Genomic DNA, 20,853 nt, shown 5'->3' with positions numbered 1-20,853 from the left:
TACCATAACATTCCATGTTAGTTATCTTCATCTCGCCTTCTTTCTTGTGTCCCACCCTCCGTCCCCCTGTCCTATTGGATTGAGAGGAGTTTTGGTTTCACTGGCTGAGTGTTCTCTGGTTTGTTTCTTCTACTGACTTAGAGAGTATGACAGGTATGCTCAACCTGTTTGTTGGACAGGTTGATTCTCTGGCTATGTCTGGGGTTAGCTATTACAAACGAGATCTGGGTAGCTGGCGCTAGGCATCATGGGATAAGTGGTAGCCTCGAGCCAGTAAACAGCTCTCGAGCTATTGAAGATGGCAGAGTCGGAGCCGAAGATTGGCACTGATCCCCAACCAGCAAGAAAGAAGGCGAGATGAAGACAACTAACATGGAACGTTCTGGTAGGTACATAACTTCTTTTTCTCACTCATGAATTTGTTCAACATAAGGACACGATAAGCTAAAGTGTTTCGCTGTTTGGAGTGTAAAGGATTTTATTATGGCAACTAAGGATCTCTAGGAAGACAAAAGATGATACAAAAATTTAGAACTTGGAAACTTTTGACAATAAATGTAGAAAGTAAGTTACAAGCAGTGAATTTTTTTCTAGTTTCTTTAATATGTGCAGATCAGACATGTTTTTATCAACCAGAAGAGAAGCTGTGAACCATAATTAGTAAATAAAGGAATTTATTTAGGCTGGAAAGAGAACATAAGTGGGATAAATTGATTCCCCCCTCTCCGACAGAGCAAGGTAGTTTAGGAGTTCCATATTTGAAGGAATTCTGTAGTTACACATTTTAAGGGTCATATACATAATGCAGATGACTTCAAATCAAAGTAGAAAGAAATTATGTTGAAAACAAGGAGTTCACAAAATAAGGAGAGAGTAAAAGTTTGGATGCAGGGCCTTAAAGAGGACAATAGCTACCATACAGAGTATTATATTTGCAAATTAGAATATTTTGAAAAATAAGCAGACACAGGAATGAAGAAAAAAGATCTTAGCAGTAGAGATGACTGCAAGTAGGGCCATAGAAAGTAGGCAAGAAGGAGCTGGAATTTTTTTCTTTGATAAAATTAGCAAAGAAACCAGGGAGCAAATAACCAGTGAAAAGTCAAAGAGCTGAATACAACCAAGCAGAAGTTTGTGCAGTGGTTTGAAGACTGCCTTCCCCTACCAGAGGCTGATACTAGAGTATAGGCAAAGAGAAAGGATTTGGGAGAGTTAAATGAAAGACCAGTTCTGGTTAAGTTTATAGCCAAGTCTAGGACACAAACTGCAAATGACTTTTGGCTTTTCCCGGTTAGGGGTCGCCACAATGGAACTCCGGTCCACTCATGATTTGGCAGTAGATTTTTATGGTGCGGAGTTGGCAGCCCGACGCTCAACCTTCAGCGAAGGCACACCCATTCACGCTCGCACCTACTTGCATGTCTTTAACGTCACTCAACCAAGGGGAGGACATGCAGACTCCACACAGAAGGCACTCCAGCCGAGAGTCAAATGGGAGAACATCTTGCTGTGAGGTGACAACGCTAACCGCTGCACCACTGCGGCTGATCAACAGAAACTGCAAATAAAAATTAATAATTAGTATGGCATACAATGCATGATAATTATAAGAATTGATCAGAAAAGGTTAGAAAAGATTGTTAAATGAGACTGGAAAGGCAATATACAAAGGATCAATGGGGGCTTAGCTGTTCTCTGGTTAAAGGCAAGAAAATACCCTCCCTTCTGAAGGACACCATCTTCACTGTATGTGTGGATCTTGATTCCCATTCTTCCTGCTTCCAGGAAACCTGAATAATTCCCCTGGATTGAGGGCTTCTAGAAGTTTCTTTACAAAAATCCTCCGGAGTCTGGCAAGGGATTGTGTTCAGCTTTATCTAGGAAACTCAATCCATTGAAAGGGTTTATAGGATATTTGATTGTCTTATTGGGAAAAAAGACTGTAACTCTACTACCTTTGCTTCCAGAGCCTTGAACTGTTAGACTCCGATGCTTAACTATCAGTAATCTTTGAAAAGTAATGAGTCCCAAGGAGGAGGGGATCACAGATAAGAGTGTAAAATAGAAGATGTTTGTCATCAGAGGTTGCAAAGCACTTCAAAAAGTGTTGGTAGGTTGCTGTGAATGCATCATGCAAGGCAACTGCAAGCAAGTCAGTTCCTTGGAGACAAGCCTGGCTGAGAACAAAGTCCCTGCCAGATCATTGCAAATATGGGGTTCCTAAATACACCTCTGAATAAGGAACTGTGGATCAAGCACATGGTCAAACAGCTTTTTCACTTAACTAAATTCAGCAGACGTTATCCTTCTTAAGGCATGACTTGTCTACCTCAAGTAAGATGACGCTAAGCCCATAAAAAGGAGGAGGTCCAAATACAGAAAGCAAAGTCTAATAAAAAGCCTGGAGGTGCTCAGGACCATGACTGCCCCAGTGGGAACAGTTAAAAGTAAACCAGGCTCCCTGCCCCCCCCCCAAAAAAATAGTCCCACCTCAAACTTCCCCAAGACCAAACCCTGCCCATCCTTCTCCTCTACTTCCCTGGAGGATAGGAGGACATACAGGACTTTAACATCATTATTAAACATGACAAGGCTACATATACAGCAGTAGGAAAACAAGATATGGGGGGAATGAATATGTCAAAATAGAAACCAAAGGGTAGGCTTGATGGTCTTTATGCCTTGAGGGTGAGGTCCTCTCAAAAACAAAAAAAATACTCTTGGCTTCAACTGAGCTCATCCACCTGTCCATAGTCCGGTAAGTAGTGTATGTTTATAAGTATGAGGGTTGTTTGTTTTGCATAAGTCATTATTAGATGTTTCAACAAAGATTTTCATGTTTGCATTTTGTAGTAATATTTTTGAGGTAATTTTAAAGCATTTCTTACAGAATTGTGTTTGTCTTGAAATACACGAGACTGATTGTTAAATGTCAAATAGATGATAAATTGCTTGCTCTTGACTCTAATAGGATGTTACTTAAGTCTATTCTTATTAATATCATGCCATCTTATCTTGTATAAACCTTTTATGCAGCTGTTGATTGGTATATTGTACAGTCTTGAATGTATGTAATCTTTTTATGGCCTTGATTGTTGTATAATATTTTTGAATTTGCACAGCTTTGAATTTATGTAATCTTTTTGTATTTCTTTTGGAGCTTTTCTCCTCTGGTCTCCACTTAAAAGGGAGCCCTTGGCTCCGTTGGACCAACCCGGTTATGAAATTAAAAATAAATACATTTTCATTGAATGTCGTGCTTTATGCAGATACTTACCACACCTCTGCATATGCCCACACTGCTACTGAAAAACGTTTAGGTTTGTTTGCTTATAGCTTACTCACCATCATAAACTGATTTGTGGGTATGTATGGTTTGTACTGTTTACTTTTGGGTCATTCCTGTCTCTAGTGATTATTTTCTAATCTACAGGTACTACTTCTAGTAGCAATACAATGGTGGCTGGAACTGATGGCCTGCATGATGGTAAATGTAAAGACCACAATGTCGAGGATAGGTAAGTTTTGTATTACCCTATCTTGCTCAGGTTTTTTAAAGTTTTTTTTTCTTTTTAATTTGTTGTGCAGAAATGTTTATAGTAGAAGGATTTATAATGCTGAAGCTCTTGAAATTATCACAATTTACAGTTGGCGCTTGCACTTCCAGCAGTTATGCTGTGGTTTTAGGTCAGTATTTGGAAGATAGTCATCAACGGCAGCAAAATAGGAACAGTTAAAAAGCAAATCAGATGCATCCGTTGGCTATTAAAACTCCACTTTATTGAAGTACAAAGCACAATTCAGTAGTTGAGTGCTTTCATCATAAAACCAATGACTTCATCAGAACTAAACACCATATTAAATTCTAACTTTCTGTAAATACCTTAGTCAACCATTTGATTGGCTAGTGAGTTAATAGAAAAAAGCACTTCTTTTAAAAACACAGTTTATCAAAGTTAAAAAAAATATATATAGGTAAATAAACGTTTTGTAATAAAAATTTTTATAATAAAGTATCTTGCTGTAAAGATATGCTCTGTGGAACACGCAATGAATAATCAAAATACATGTTAACATTAGAATAATACTTAATATAAACTAAACTAAGTAAGACAATGTTACTACAAATTCATTCAAGAAAAATAATTTATATGGCATATATTATTGTTATTAGCTAATAATGTTGCAAAATATAAAACATTGCAACATTGTATGTAAGATTGTTAAAAGTGTAAGAAGTAGGATAAACTAGGGGCAAAATAGAAATAAAGAAATTATTAAACTCAGTGACCCCATTCTTTGATCTTTGTTCTATCCTTAAGAGCTGGAACAATAGAGATGCTGTCATTCAAACCTGGGGGAGGGGAGTTGGCAGCAAGCCTAAGTGCCATATAAGTTCCTTTTTACAAAGCTGATTCTTCCAATCTCCTCTTATAGGTTCAGTGTGTACACTGTACAGGATGGCAAATTTAAAACCGTGAAAATTTTCACGATTTAAAGAATGCCTAAACAATGCATTAGTTTCTTTTTTATTTTTTAATTCATAAGTGTGTTCATAAATCGTAAGATGTTCTTCGTGTTTCACTGTTGCAGTCCTTACATTTGGGTAATCCTGCTGGCAGGCTGCTGTCAGTCGCCCTGAATTCCAAAGTCTTGGGTCCTGCGTCGGTTGCTGTCGCCCCTTCCCTGATGTCAGGTCGTCAGGGGTATAAAAGATGCAGCCGATGCCATTTTCTTTAGTCTTTCTTGCCGCGCGGTGCCCGAAGCAGAAGCAGTTCGCAAGTGCCGGTCGGCCGACTCCTGAGATTTTCGTGCTCGAGTTTCAGATCCAAAGTCTTCATTAAAAGCTAAGTACCCCACTGGGGAAACTTTTTTCTTGCTCCAGACCGATGTCAGAAAAAGTTAATAATTGTATTTCTTGTGGGAAGCAAATACCTCATAAGGGCTTTCATTCTTACTGTATTCCTTGCCTAGGCCCTGACCACAACGTTTCTAGTTGTCGTTTTTTTGCCAGATTTAACCAACACACTATTAAGCGTCAGTAAGATTTTGCACTAAGCTATTTTGGGCGCAGATTTAATTATACAATGTCGTCGGATAGCCATCCGACTACCGGAGTTCACAAAAACCGTAAAGAAAAGACAGGCAACCGAGGTCCAAAACCAACGACGAAGCTTCTCCTAAGCCAGTCGCCGGTTCTCAGTGAGGTGTTTTTGCAGCCCCTGATGCCCACTACTTTAGAGTCGCAGGCCGCTACCGACACCCACGTGGATTCGGTCAGGCCACTTGAAACTCAAGGTATTGGAGCCTCGGAGACTATTCCCTCAGATGGGTCCAGAGCTGCTGAGCAGGCATCTGCTTCTGAGGGTGTATTCAGACCTAAACAATTGTACATTAAACCGACTTCAGCTTCAAAGGCAAAGACTAAAGCACCTTTAAAAGCAAAGAAACGAGTTCACCAGCCACATGGACAGGCCTCCATGCCCAAAAAACAGAGCTCAAAATGGCAGAAGACTTAATTACCTTGATCAGGGGTTCCCAACCCCTCCTGATAAGAGGCCTAGGCAAGAGACAGACTATGAATCTTCAGATCAGGTTTCCATTTCCTCTGATTCTTCTTCTGATCAGGAATGTTCTCTTCCCCCCTATGAGGATTATGATGCTGAAGAATCTATTCCTTCAGCTTCTCCTCCTGAGGACTATTCCTTTGGGAAAACCTTGCATGCCATGTGGGAGCATTTCCACTGGGAGAGCCAAGATTTTTCCGAATCTAAGAAGAGGCTCAGGGACTTCCTTCTACTGCCTCAACACAGGCCTCTAGCTATTCCACCTGTGTTAGATATTGTAGATGTGTTTTCAGAGTCTAGTCTGACCCCTGACTCCTTACCCTCCAGCTCCTGTTAAGCCTGACAGATACTACAGGGTTCCTGACTCTCATAAATTCCTTTTCAAACACCCTGCTGCAGACCCAGAAACTAGTTCTCAGGGTCCCAAAGGGGTTAAGGCTTCCACTGCAAAAAACCCTACCCCCTCTGACAGAGATTCTAGGGCATTGGATAGATGGGGAAAAAAGATAGACACATCTGATACCTTAGCTATAAGGGCTTTAAACTGCCAATTTCATATGCTCAAATATCAGCAGTATGTCGTGACACTGCTTAAACAGAAAATGTTGGTAAATTCTGAATGTGCAGATAAAGAAATGGAGCTGAACAAGTTGGAAAGCATACTTTGCAATGTGGTTTTGATTCTCTGGAGGCCTCCTGCAGGACCGCTGTTGCGCGTTCTGTAATTAGGAGGCACGCTTGGTTAAAGGAACAAAATCTGCCTGATCATGTCAAAGCTAAATTATTAGAAGCACCATTACAGCATGATACCTTGTTTGGTGTTGAGGCAGAAGAGGTGTTAAGAAAATGGAGGACAAAGCTAAATCTATGCAAACGGTCAAAGATTTTTTACAAGTACAGCCACCTAGGTTTAGCAGACACTAGCCTACAAAGAATTGGTCATTTCCAGTCTCCGACAGACCTCAAAGGGGCAGATCCAGGCACCCTAGAGGCAGATCCCAACCGCAAGGTTCGTACAGGTCTAAGCAATGGGGAGCTTCTACCTCCAAAAGTGGAGAAGACAAATCACAACCATACAGGAAGCAGTCCCAATGACTTTCCCCCTGCCAGCACCAAGCACTTATCTACTGGCAGCACTCTTAGGGGGAAAATTAGCACTTTTTTTTCTCAAAATTGGCACATTAAAACCCAGGACAAATGGGTTCTAAACAGTGTCACAAGGCTACAAGTTTCACTTCCATACCCTGCCAAGGGCACACGGTTGGCCAGACCTGCCAAAAAATCAATGGGCAGAGGCTAAAAAACAAGTCTCATCCCTCATCGACATGGAGGGCTATTCAACAAGTGCCACAACAAGAGCAGGGACAAGGATTTTACTCAAGACTTTTCTTGGTACCCAGAAAGGACAGAACATAGAGACCAATACTGGACCTATGTATTCTAAACACTTTCCGGGATATACCAAATTTCAAGATGTTGACCTTACTGCAGCTTCTGCCCATGCTGGGCAGAAAGGCTTGGCTGGTCACTTTAGACCTAAAAGAGGCATACCTGCATGTCCCAGTTAGACAATCTTGCAGAAGATACCTCAGATTCAAGGCTGGTTCAAAGCATTATCAATTGTCTGCACTGCCCTTTGGCTTATCTACTATACCCAGGGTCTTCACAAAGTGCCTGGCACCAGTAATTGCTTTCTGCAGACAAAGAGGAATGCAAATATATCCTTACTTGGACGACTGCCTCATTCAACCAGAGAACAAGGACATCCTACTACAGCATCTGCCGTTTGTGAAAAGACTTTTACCATGCCTAGGGTACACAGTCAACGAAAAGAAATCAAAACTAGTACCCTCTCAAGAGATAATATTCCTGGGTGCAAGCTTAAATATAACTGCCCAGATGGCTTATCTCACGCCAGACAAACAAAGGCAACTGACTACCTATTTCAAGGAAATGGCAACAAAGGCCCAGTTATCTGCAAGAAAAATTCTGCAGGCTTCGGGCTTCATGGCATCCTGCATCCTACTAATTCCATATGCAAGACTGCATACGAGGAAACTTAAATGGTACCTAAAAAGTGTCTGGACACAACATTGCCACAGCCTGGAAACAATGATTACTCTCAATCCCTGCCTGCAACAGGAGTTTCGATGGTGGGTAAAGGCTTGTCACCAAAACAAGGGACAGCCATTCTCACTTCCCCCAGCCAGGCAGAACCAAACAACGGATGCACTAGATTATGCCTGGGGGGCCCACATGGCAGAAAGAGGCATTCAGGGCACCTGGTCCTCAGTCAAATGCATCTACATGTCAATCAAAAAGAGATGCTAGCTGTTCAAGATGCCCTGACAGCCTTCAAGGACCTAATTCTTCTGGGACAACTACTGATAGACAATACCACGGTCATGTGGTACATAAACAAGCAGGGGGGCACGCATTCTTACCCCCTTTGCAGACTAGGCATGACTTTATGGGACACAGCATTGACTTACCAAGTTCATCTGCAGGCACAATTCCGGCCAGGAAAGGACAATAGTCTGGCAGACGAACTAAGCAGAAACCTCATGGATCCCCATGAGTAGCACCTGGATCCACAAGTCTTCAGCATGATAACAAAGAAATGGGGATGGCCGGACATAGATCAGTTTGCCTCCCCTCACAACTATCAACTAAAATGATTCTGCACAAGGACTTATCACAGACAAGCATGGAAAGTGGACACCTTATCTTTCAACTGGAAAAACCTATCAGTATATGCCTTTCCTCCACTGCCTCTCCTCCCCAAGGTACTCCTAAAGGTGAGACAGGAAAAACCAAAAATGATTCTGATTGCCACAGACTGGCCCCGCCAATACTGGTATCCGATCTTAAGGAACTTGTCTCAATGTCCAGCCTGGACCTTACCTCAAATACCTCACCTACTGTCCCAACAAAACAATCAGATTCTGCACAGCCAACTCAGGACTCTAAATCTGACAGCATGGTGGATAATGTAGCCATACAAAGCACACCTCTCAGTAAAGCTGTGATGGATGTCATTTTGGAAGCCAGAAGGCCTAGTACTAGAAAATCCTATGCTGGAAAATGGAAGAGATTTTGTGCTTGGAACCAAGCTCAAGGAACTGACACAGCTGTACCAAATATTCCTCAGATTTTGCACTACTTAACTGAGATGCTGGACAAAGGCCTATCTTTTTCATCAATTAAAATTCATGCCTCTGCCAATTCGTCTCAATACAGTACAGAGCCACCACTCTCTTCTCTTCCTTTCTTAAGGCAGTACCTCAGAGGAAACAAAAATTTAAGGCCTCCAAGGAGACCGCCAATGCCTGCATGGGACCTCACTTATGTATTGGAAAAACTCACCCTACCTCCTTTTGAGCCAGCTGCTACTGCGGATATAAAGTTCTTATCTTGGAAAACAGCTCTGCTCCTAGCAATAACTTCTGCAAGACGAGTGCCAGAGCTACAGACTCTTATGACTGTGGAACCTTTTATCATTTTTTATCCAGACAGGGTCTCTCTGAGTACAAACCCTACATTTATGCCTAAGGTGGTGTCCAGTGTAGCCCTTAACCAAACTATTCATTTGCCAACTTTTTATCCAAATCCACAAAACAAGGGGGAGAAAATTCTGCATTCTTTGGACGTACACAGACAACTTAGATTCTATTTGGACAAAACTAAAGTTTTCAGAAAGACAGAACAATTATTAGTGACATATGCTGCAGGATCACAAGGAAAGGCTATCTCCAAGCAGACTATTTCAAAGTGGATAGGTCACTGCATTCATTTCTGCTATTGTCAGCATGGCAAGCCAGTGCATAAGGGCATTAGGCCACATTCAACCAGAGTGGCAGCCACTTCGGCAGCCTTTCTCAGGGGAGTACCAACCAAAGACATTTTAGAGGCTGCTACTTGGAGTTCAGTGCACACCTTTGCAAAGCATTACAGTCTGCCACTTTACTCTAAATCCAGAGCAGGCTTTGCCACTGCAGTTCTGCAGGGCCTCATAGCTGCTCCTAATATTGTTTAGCTCCAGCCCCCCAACCATAGCTTTGGGACTCTACCCAAATGTAATGACTGCAACAGTGAAACATGAACATAGTACAGTTGTGTACACTTACCATAAATGTAGATGTTCGAGTGTATTCACTGTTGCAGTCCAGGTTACCCACCCGCCATCCCCCTTATTTCTACTGGAACTTATCTTTACTTCTCTGATCTATACAACCTATGTGGTGTATTTGCTTGTAGATGAAGGTAAAGTTTATTTTGGTGCGTGTATGTTTTATATATATACCTAGCCTACCCTTTTGGGGGCACCTGACATCTGGGGCAAGAAAAACTGAAGAAAATGTCGTCTGCTGCATCTTTTATACCCCTGACGACCTGACGTCAGGGAAGGGGCAACAGCAGCCGACGCAGGACCCAAGACTTTGGAATTCAGGCCGACTGAGGGCAACCTGCCAGCAGGATTACCCAAATGTAATGACTGCAACAGTGAATACACTCTGACATCTACATTTATGCTAAGTGTACACAACTGTACTTTTTAAGGATCTCTTTGTTTTTCTGACATATTATGCTAGACAAGTGTCACATAATGCTAAATATACTATTGTCCGAGTGTTGCAGTTCCCATTCCTGAAAGTAATATTAGTTCTCATTCTTAAGTGATAGAATTGTTGGAGGTAACAGTTAAAAAGCATAAACAATCAAAATGCATAAAGCCCCATGGAAATTTCTTTGTGAGGCAAATCACCCACATAGGACATACCACCCTAAATGATAACCCAGACCCTCAGTACTTAAATCCAGACACCATTTCTAACCCTAAAGTTAGTTAACTGCAAAAGTGCCTTCACATTCACTGAGATAGCATGTTATTAAATGTAGCATTAACACTGTAGTCTGACCTGCTAAAAGCTGTGAGACTGCCTTTCTCCACTTTAAACCCAGTCAAGAAAACTGAAGCAGTTGAGTGTATTGGCACCATGTGAAATTGGTGTAGTTCGAAACATCGAAGTGCACAAATGTCAAACCGCTAACGATCAATCTCAAAAGATCAAAAGCCAAAATGATGAAACAGCAAAACACTCATGCTTGCAGGAGGACGAGCCCCCCTGCTAATTATATAAACCAACTCCAAGATCCCTGTACAGTAGGGAAAGGGCAAATCTCCCGATCCCCACTGTGCACAATTTTGCACCAGCTTAACACCAGCAGAAGTGATCAGATTACTTTCGATCACTTCTGTCAGTGTTAAATATGTTTGGGATTATGAACATTCGATTATACGAAGTGCTCTCAGTGAAACAACCAGGAGAAATGCATGTCAGATATGAAATTCAGACCTCTGGTCTACCATCAGTGTCTTGCAGTTGACCTTTATAAGAGTATTTATGGCTTCAAGAATTGCCTAGCTGTCCTTTAGAAGGATCATTTCTGCAGTAAATTCATAACCCATGTAATACTTTTCTTAGATCATAGCCATTCTTATGGCCAGATTTGAGACTAGTCTGATGTCTCCAAAAATGCATTAGATTACTTTGTCTTGCCATGGATACCAATCAGAGACACTTTAAAAGAGATAGTTGTGTATTATGATTAATTGCAGATTTATGTATGATGTGAAACAGGAAGATTCTACAGCCACTTCATAGGTTCATAGGTTCGTACTAGGCTATCGGCCCTAAGGCCTATGCAAGCCTAGCCATAACAGTTCTCTGAAAATTTCTTCCCACAATATTTACTTCTCTGGGCCCCTGTCTAGCAGGGCGACTGACATGATCCCCAGGGTGAATTTCCTATCTCCCATCCAATCATCAAGGTTCCTTTTGAAGAGGGCCAATGAGGCGCTGTGCTTGACATGTATGGGCAGTCTTTTCCAGAGTATGGGGAGTCTCTGGGTCAGGAACCTATCCCTCCAGCTTGTTTTGTTCATTGTGATGATAAGGTTTAGATCCCTGGAGCATGTGGCTCTGAGGGATTGCGATTTCTTTAAGTGGAGCATGTCCAACAGTTCAGGGTTTGCCATGGCCTTGTATGGTAAGTAGAGATCGCCTCTGAGTAGACGATATGCCGCAGAGTAAAGCTGGACTTTTTTTTAGACGGTCAGCATATGGCATCTGGTTTAGGCCTGTGATTCTTTTAGTGAGGTATTTCTGTGGCCTTTCCAGCTGTTGCAGATGTCTTGTGAGGTACATACCAAATGGGGCATTATACTCTATAATGGGTCTAATGAGGGATGAGTACAGTGGGACAATGACCTCCTTTTTTCTGGATGAAAAGCCCTTAGTGATGAGGTGTGCCACATAGAAGGATTTCCTGACTGTTGTGGCGATGTGGTTATCTAAAGTGAGACTTGTGTCCCTAAGTCTCTCATCACACTTTTGATATTTAGTGTCCTGCCACCTATGTGGTAGTTCATGGGTACATGTTTTTTTCCAAAGGGGATAACTATACATTTCTTGGCATTAAGCTTGAGCCCATGGCTCTGGCACCAGACATCTGTTTCTGTAAGGCCCTTTAGTAGAATATCCACTTCATTTGGGGATTCAGTAATGGCTCCCAGTTGGCAGTCATCTGCAAACTTTGTTAGCCAGAGTCCCTTAGTGTTGGCCTGTACTTCAGAGAAGTAAATGCCAAACAAGAGTGGTCCCAAGACTGAACCCTGAGGTACTCCCCTTGTCACTTGTCTGGAGCTGGATTTGGAGTCGGCTACTTTTACAGTCTGGGTTCTGTCAGTAAGCCAGTTGGCAACCCATCGAGTTACGTAGCGATTTATGCCCAGCTTAGTATGTTTATCTATGATTCCAGAGTGGGGGATGGTGTTGAAGGCCTTGGCGAGGTCCAGATAGTCTGTGTGGACCACCTTACCCTCGTCCACAGCTCTGGAGACCGATTCGAAGAAGTCAATCAGATTCACGAGACAAGATCGGCCCTTCACAAACCCAAACTGGGTGGGGTCCAGTGTTTGAAGGTTGCCAGTGTCTTTGTTTATAAGTTCCATGATAAAAGGGAGAAAAAAGGATGCTTTCCTAGTCTTTCAAGTGAAGCATGTTAAGAAGAAAATAGCTTTAGTAGTGAATCGAAAAGAAGTAATACAGTGAGGTTTTTTTTCTAAGACTGCAGTTTTCTGTCAGTGAAGGCTGACCTAAGACACTGAATGGATTTTTGGAATGGCTTTTGGATGAACAGACAACTGTGGTGTTATGATTTAACTAAACTTAATGTGGGAATAATACTTGCTCTACCCAAGCTTTGTATTTGATTTCTGAAGAAATTGATATGAGATATTGCAAACTCGCTGATTTCAGTACAAGTACGGTGTTTCCTTTATGTAAAGTAATGTAATAACTTTGGTGTATTAGCATATCAAATGAAAAGCTTTGAGTGTATAGTAGTAGTGCTTTAAGATTCAGTAACCTTTGTAGCATCATAAACTCTCCTGAATATACCGAGATCCTCGTAGCGGGCCTCCCCCAAACACACAGCTGGTGTCAAAGTCATGGACTAAAACTGAGCACTAAAGAATGCATAATGATATCTTTCAGAAAAAACGTATGTCCCCAGTAGGTATCACATAAATAACACCCCCGCCCATAAAAATTGATCCAGAGGTTAGTGACTTGGGAACCTACACTGCGAACAAGTTGTCACCACCATGTATCCACTATCTTGAGAAAATTGTTTTTTATTGTGTAGCTTATTAGTAAAGGTATGGCATTCAGGTCCTGGGATTTGATTATTCCACTGTACTCTGCACCCATCAGGCTGATTGAAGGAAAGTGTTCTTCAGTGTGTACCTGCCAAACACCTCTCGCAGCCAGAATGACTACAACTGGAGTCACTCCCATTCATCCCAACACCATACTCACGGGTGACGTCAACTATCCCACTGTAAACTGTGACTTGTATAAGACCCCAGACTTGTAGGCCCAGTGATTACTGGATTTTGTCAACATGAACATCCTGGATCAACTAGTGCGAACACCCACTTGGGGGTGCAAACATACTTGACCTAGTCCTCATCAGCAATGCAGACCATTGCACCCCCCCCCCCCCAAGTGTAACGTCTTCACTGGTCATGATGGACCATAAATCTGTCTGCTTTGAAATACTGATAGTCTGACATCAGCTAACACTGGAATATTTAGGAATTATTCCAAGACAAACTTCCTACTTAAGTGATACTATGGCAAAATTTCAAGCACCCCCAACCCAGGGAATACTGCTGACTATGCAGAATCATTCAAAAAAAAAAAAGCTCTACAATCATTTATACAGCTGCATAGAGGCAGTGGTACCTACATGAAGTAAGCACAGGACAAACTTAAAAAAAAAATCCAGCCTGGTGGAATCTCACCATTAAGAGGTTGCACAACAAAAAATAGGAATTGCAGAATTCAGCAAGGTAAAAACATGCTCATTGCAACTCAGGAGACCAACTCCACCAAAGCTAAGTTTGAAGTAAACACAGTCTCCCTGGAAAAGGACAGTCATAAGACATTCTTTAACTATGTCTACTATCTCAACGGCATTACTGAACAGTATGCCAAACTAATTGTAAATGGAGCTATTTGTACGATGCTGGAAGATATAGCAAATCTACTGTCTGATAAACGTGGCTCCAATTTTACCACACTGTCAACCCAGACACCACTGAAGAAATACTCCTAACCATTACTCCTCCAGCTCCACCTAGGGAACAGGTCTTCAAAGCACTTTCCAAGTCCAAAAACACTGCACTGATGGGACCCAATAATATCCCAGGATGCCTCCTTAGCATGAAGCATGACCTATGAGGCCCACTAAAATCACTATTTAACCATAATCGCCATATATGTATTGTGCCAAATGAATGGAGGACTGGAACTGTTATTGCTCTACACAAGGGTGGGCCATCCATAGACCCAGAAAACTATTGACCCATAAGCCTGACTAGTTTCATATGTGTGAGGCCATAGAAGGAATAATCACGGCTTTGATAAATGATGACATAGGAAACCTTCAGACAGCGGATCCAACTCAGTTCGATTTTGTCAATGACAGATCAGGATTACATAGCTTGGTGGACTTCAAGAAGATCACCAAAGCAACAGATGAGGGCAAAATGGTACATTCTGCCTACCTCGACCTGGCCAAGGCATTTGACCCAATGTCACACTTGGGCATTGTAAACAAGCTAATTAAGTTAGGAATAAACCCCTATGTCGCATAATGGTTAGCCATCTGGCTCACAGGTTGGACCCAGGAAGTCAGGATAGGGAGTCTACCTCCACAAAAGTGTCAGGCACTAGTAGAGTTCCTGTGGGCTTAGTCTGGGTTCGTTCCTTTTTGGCATCTCATTGTCTGAAATCAGAACTAACATCAAAGGCCTCTGTCTGACTGAGTTTGCAGATGATTGCAGATGATTGCAGGCTAGGTGCAGTCATTGAATCCCCCTAAGATACAATTAACCTGTAAGAAGGCCTGACGCTGACTAATTGGTGCAGTCATTGTCTAAAACTCAATGCCAAGAAGTGCATAATAGTTTCTTTTAGAAAGACTACCACTCCTGCAAATTACCACATTGATAATGCACCGATGAGGGTAGACCCAGTGGTTTGGGATTTGGCAATGCATGTAGACAATGACTTGGCCTTTGACAATAATGTATCTACTATAGTAAGGGAATCTTTTGTATGTTGACAGCTTCTAAGCAAACGTATGGTATCTCAGTCTAAAGATGTAATTGTTCCATTGTACTTGACCCTCGTGCTGCATTTGGTGTGTACCTTATCAGGCATATGCAACAACTGGAGCACCTACCGAAGTAAACAGAAAACATGGTGTAAGCAACATGTCTTGTGCAGACCATCTCTAAGTCTTAACCTTCTATTCTTATCTCTCTGTCTCTGTCTCCTACAGGTTGCTGAGAGGCAATCTGTGTTTTGACCTACAGTGCATTTTTTGTTCCTCACTTAATGGACATGTTGCACATCCACAAAACAAATAGCATCAGAAACACCCAGTAAATGGTTTGTCCGCTCTGAGTTGCTCTCACTATAATACTAACAACAAATGATAATGGGAATATAAGGTTTGGCTTTTAAAGATTCTGTCAGATCAGTAACCTAATTTGTGAACTTGTTAGTCTCTTTTTTTTTATTTTGTAATTGTTCATAGGTAGTTACTAGGCATGCATCTCCGGAAATAATTAAGTAGTCTAGCCTAAATTCTAATAGAGATAGAATACTGTATGGTTAAGTGACTTTCTGAAGATGACACATTAGGCAAGTCAAGCCGTCTACCACAGGAAGTAGCGTATTAGCTGCCTATTAGCCTTAATCCTCTGCTGAGGCTGTCAGGCTGTAAGAGAGATTATATTGTTTCTATCTGTCTGGGACCTGAGGAATCCTTTGAAAGAGCATTATAAGATTGCACTTGAGAATAAGCTTTAGAGTCAACCAAAGGAATACAATGTGTTAAGCAGGGAGCATGATCTTCTTGTGGAGCTGAGTTTGAATGAGATAAATACAATTAACTCTCCATTAACTAGCACCCATGGGGATTGGTAGATGTCGGATAACTGTAGATGTGATGATGTTCTTTATTCTCACTGATGGGCCCATCTTGCCCATTTTAGCAACTCGAGGGCTTCAGCAAAGCTCGTGGGCATTTTTCCTTGTATGTAATGCAGCTCCCTAACTTCCTTAGATCTCGTTTGCCACTCTGCGAAGGAGGTTCTGAAGCAAGCACTGGGCTAAGTGCTTTCACTTTCAATACTTATCTTGTTACTACTATTACCATTTGTTATAGTTTATTGTACTTTATTGTAGTTTATTATTTATATGTGTATGTATATATATATATATATATATATATATATATATATATATATGTATGTAATAATTTCCTTACCCACTTTACCAGATTACAGAGGGACCTGTTGAAGGAACTTTCAGACTCCTTGCAGGGAGCTGTAGCTGATGCACCGGCAAATAAATTTGGCTCTCTGCTCACTACCCTCAGTTCAGTTGTAAACTCTTCCATGAGACTTATATCTTGTATAGCAGATGGAATGAGTAATGTGGCGGGTTTAGGCATCTCTCACGGGAGGCAGGCCTGGATGCGCCTTTGCAATTTTGCGGAGCCTTTCAAGTCTTCCTTCATTAATGCCCCTTTTGATGGCTCTTCTCTTTTCTCTAAAGTAAAAGAGAGGCTTACCAGGTGTGAACAGGAGGGCATGACCTTGTCTGCCAATTGGGCTGCATCTTTCTACACATGCCAGACCCTTTCCTAAAGGTCAGAGAGGTAGTGGGAAGATGTGGTTCAGAAAATTGCAAAGGTCTTTCCAGCACACACAGGGTGAAAGTTCCCTTAGAGGCAGAGGGAGGAAGAATTATGGAAGATGCTGCCCTTTCGGCAGGGGAGGCCTGCAAAACCAGGGCTCCAGGGAATATTTCTTTGGTAGACCCTTTCCGTGTTCCTGGAGAAGTGCCCAATTGCTTGCCTCTGGAACCAGTCGGGGGGGGGGGGGGGGGCAATTGTCTCTACACTGCAAAACCTGGCAAAAGATAAACGACAAATAGGTGCAGGGCATAATATCCAGGGAATGTCATTCCCTTCTCCTTTCCCACTCCCCTAAACAAGTCAGTTCTAGATGTTCCACCCAGTCAAAAGGAACAATCAACATTACAAATTCAAAAGTTGCTAAGAAAAAGAGTCATCCAAGAAGCCCCCACAGACCAGAGAGGATCCGGAACTTACTCAAGATCCTTTTTAGTTCCAAAGAAAACAGCGGACTGGAGACCCGTCTTGGAGCTCAGCAATCTGAGCAAGTCTATGGGCTTATTGGGGCTCCTAACATCAGTGTCTGGCTTAATGAATCATTAACGTTACAAGCCCAACCTGAGATCTCACAAACGGAGCAACTGGCTGGAGGGGTAAATTACATTTCTGTCTCCTTGAAGCAGCTCGACTATAAACTTGTTAAATACAAAAAATTTCAATTAGAGATAACTTATTTCAGGCAATGTATCATGGAGGGTATAAAACCAAAAGGCTTGAGAGGTTGGCAGTACCCTACTGGACTTGAAGAGAGGTCAGCATTCCACAAAGATCTGGTTAGACTATTTGATAAACACGGTTTGGAGCTCTTAGAGCTCATGTGTAAACATTATCAGATCCCAGTAGATCATTTTAGCTAAAGAAATGGTCGAACTGGGTAACATTGTCAAAGCTGACAATGATTTCCAAAGGTACCACTTTGAGTAAAACAGAATTTTTCCAGTCAGCAAAAATAAAAAAAAAATAGAGACAGAAACAACTACAGGAATGGGGCAGTCTATCCAAAACCTCCCCCTTCGCAAGTGTGGAACGAGATAGGCCAGGGAAGAACTGGAGGTGGCACCATTTCCAACAACCAGGGAGAAGGCACGTTTACTGATTTCAGTAACGGAGGAAATATTGCAGGCCCTCTCCATATCTGAGAGAGGATTATGAATTACACTAACAACCATAGAGCTGTAAACGAGCAGGAGTTATTGAATTTTAATATGAATCAACAAGAGAACGGGGAAGAAAATTTTCAGAACAGAGCACTGAATCACTATCCGCGCCAAGGGGGAAACAACAGACCAATATCAAGAGCAGGAAGAACAAGCAGAGGAGGTAAATGATTTGGTTGTAACCAGGGGAAGCACTTGTAGACTTTTATTTAACAGTGGAAATTACTTAGAAGTTTGCAATTATTTTAATGTATCAGTGGATCCTGATCTTGTTGAAGTCCTAGCCAAAGGCTATATGTTTGTGCCTACAGGCAGGGCTGATATAGCAAGGACTATGGTTGACTTTAAGTTGTTTGTCAGGAAACTGAATCTTACCTTACTATTAGGTCAAAATGATGTTAGCAATAATGGGTTATGCATTGCAAGCATTTTTAACCCTCCACTACACCCTGTTTTAGAACTTTCAGCAAATTTGTGAACTGGATTTTCATAGCAGAATTGACCAGGACATGAGGTTTAAGCAACATGGGTCTAACATTAAATGCAAGGAAAAATAAGCAGTATTTGAATTACAAAGAGCCTCAGTTAGGGTCATGAAGCCAGATAGACGGGGGTGGGCTTGTCATCATGATCAATGATGACTATGAGTCAAGGATGTGTAAACTGTTATATAGTGATACATATATTGAAACTACAAGGAATGAGCTTAACGTAGCATATTCACGTACAAGATCATACATCAGTGATATGTTTATTGAAGCAAGAATAGACACAGAATTATTTAACTTCCTCTCAATGCCAGCCCCAAAGATTCCAATCTTGTTTTGAATCCCAAAGGTCCATAAAGTCATCAATGACCCGCCCTATGAGGCCTTTAGTGGATGCAAGAGTTAGCATCACTTACTCGCGTGCTAAAGTGGTTGACACCATGCTAAAAAAAGGGGTCTATATTAAAAGACAGAAGAGGTGTTTCATTGAACACCTCTTGGTCGACACATAGAGCGCAAATGCACTAAAGCACGAAAGCTCAAAACAGCCATTTCTTTCCCTGGGAAAGAAATCGCTGGCACAAGCGCATGCACACACACACTTTCAAACATAACATGGGGGGCTGTGCCCCCCCCAACTAAATATACCAACTCTGAGATCACACTACAGTGAGGAAAGGGGCTAATACACAGGGATGGCCAAGTGGTTTCTTTCCCAGGGAAAGAAGTCGCTATTTTGAGCATTCACACTTTAGTGCGTTCATTCTTTGTGTTGACCAAGGGGGTGTTTGATGAAACACCTCTTCGGTCTTTTAATATAGACCCCTAAAAAAGTACATTAGCCATTAGACACAGATTTGCAAAGACTCATGGTCTTTTCTGTCAAGTATTAATAGTCTTGACTTCAACAGAGACTTTGATTTCCTTACAGTAGATGTTAAAGACCTGTATTCCTCCATTCCACATATGGAAGGAATCGAGTGGTGAGTTATATGATGAGATTAAAAGGAGCACCACCTGGGGGAAGTTAGCCTAGTGGAAGAACTCTTGGATATAATTCTGTCCAATAATTTCATCACCTTTGACAGCAAATACTTTCCCCAAAAAACTGGTGTAGCAATGGGCTCCCCATGTGGAACCAGCTTTGCCAATTTAGTAATGGCCTACTGGGAATAGGAATTTATAAGGAAAAACTAACAGATTAGTAATCAAATTTATTTTTATACACTGTTCCTGGACGACATCTTTATGGTCATCAAGGTTGGGGAAAGTACAGCCAGTGGTTTAATGAACTATTTTAATGGGACCACAGAGTTCCTACAGTTCACGTCATACCAGAACTCAGATAGAATAACATACCTTCATATTGATCTAACTAAAGATAGAGTTAATGAGTGTTATATTCTGAAAATCCATAGAAAAGAGACTTACTCTAATGCTTTTCTAGCTGCCACCCCTTTCACCAAAAAAGATCTGCTGTGAAGGGGCAACTAGTGAGGGCAGCTAGAATGGTGACCAGGGATGAAGACTTCCACTTAGAGTATGACAACTTGAGAGACATGTTTCTGAAGAGAGGGTACCCTGACTCATTAGTGAGAAGACTCATAATGGAAGGTCTATATAATAGACCAAGGTATGTGCAGGCCACTGTTGAGTCAGAGAGGGGGTAACAATCCACCTGGCTGGCCCTCTAGTAGTAAAGTAGACCAACTGAGACAAGCAGGTATACCCCATAACAGCTTCATTACTACTTTTAGTGTGGATGCTGGAGAGATTCGCAACATCATATATAAAAATTGGGAATTGATTAACATCGACACAACAGTTAGGAACAAGTTAGATAGGACTCCTCAGATTGTTTATAGAAGGGGTCCAAGCTTGAAAAATATTTTGGAAAGAAACAAAGTACTCCTTACCAGCATACAATGTATGTTTAGGTGTGAGGTGTGCAATTTACTGCAAGCACATGGAGATTAGCCAGAATTACATGGTTAGAGGGAAGATGTATTCTACTAAACAAAGACTGAATTGTCAATGTAGAAGGGTGGTGTATTTGGCTCAATGCCAGCAGTGCCCCACATTCTACATCATTAAAACTAAATGTAGACTGTGGGAGTGTGTTTATGAACATCTTCATAGTATAGACAGAGGTAAGCAAGATAACGCACTGACTAGGCACACGTTAGACATTACAGGCCATAAGTTTTCAATTTAGAGCTATAGATCAAGTAACAACTGTCTTCAGAGGGGGACCGAATTCACTCATATTGGAATGGCTTGAACTATTATGGCAATTACGCA

At 41.7% G+C, this 20,853-nt stretch overlaps 1 protein-coding gene across 1 annotated transcript in view; it reads left to right on the top strand.

Moving 5' to 3' along the window:
• Positions 1–20,853, top strand: part of FRYL (FRY like transcription coactivator) — a 3,917,685-nt gene that overhangs the window by 2,317,857 nt on the left and 1,578,975 nt on the right. The window contains exon 35 of the mRNA XM_044055727.1: positions 3,434–3,518. Coding sequence (XP_043911662.1) covers positions 3,434–3,518 — 85 coding nt within the window. The remainder of the gene's footprint in view (positions 1–3,433; positions 3,519–20,853) is intronic.

The sequence above is a fragment of the Protopterus annectens genome, chromosome 14.part0 (assembly GCF_019279795.1).
Source record: "Protopterus annectens isolate FY-2018-M chromosome 14.part0, PAN1.0, whole genome shotgun sequence".
NCBI classification, from domain to species: domain Eukaryota; kingdom Metazoa; phylum Chordata; order Ceratodontiformes; family Protopteridae; genus Protopterus; species Protopterus annectens.
Note: the sequence above shows the minus strand (reverse complement) of the source record. Positions and strands in the feature narration are given on the sequence as shown.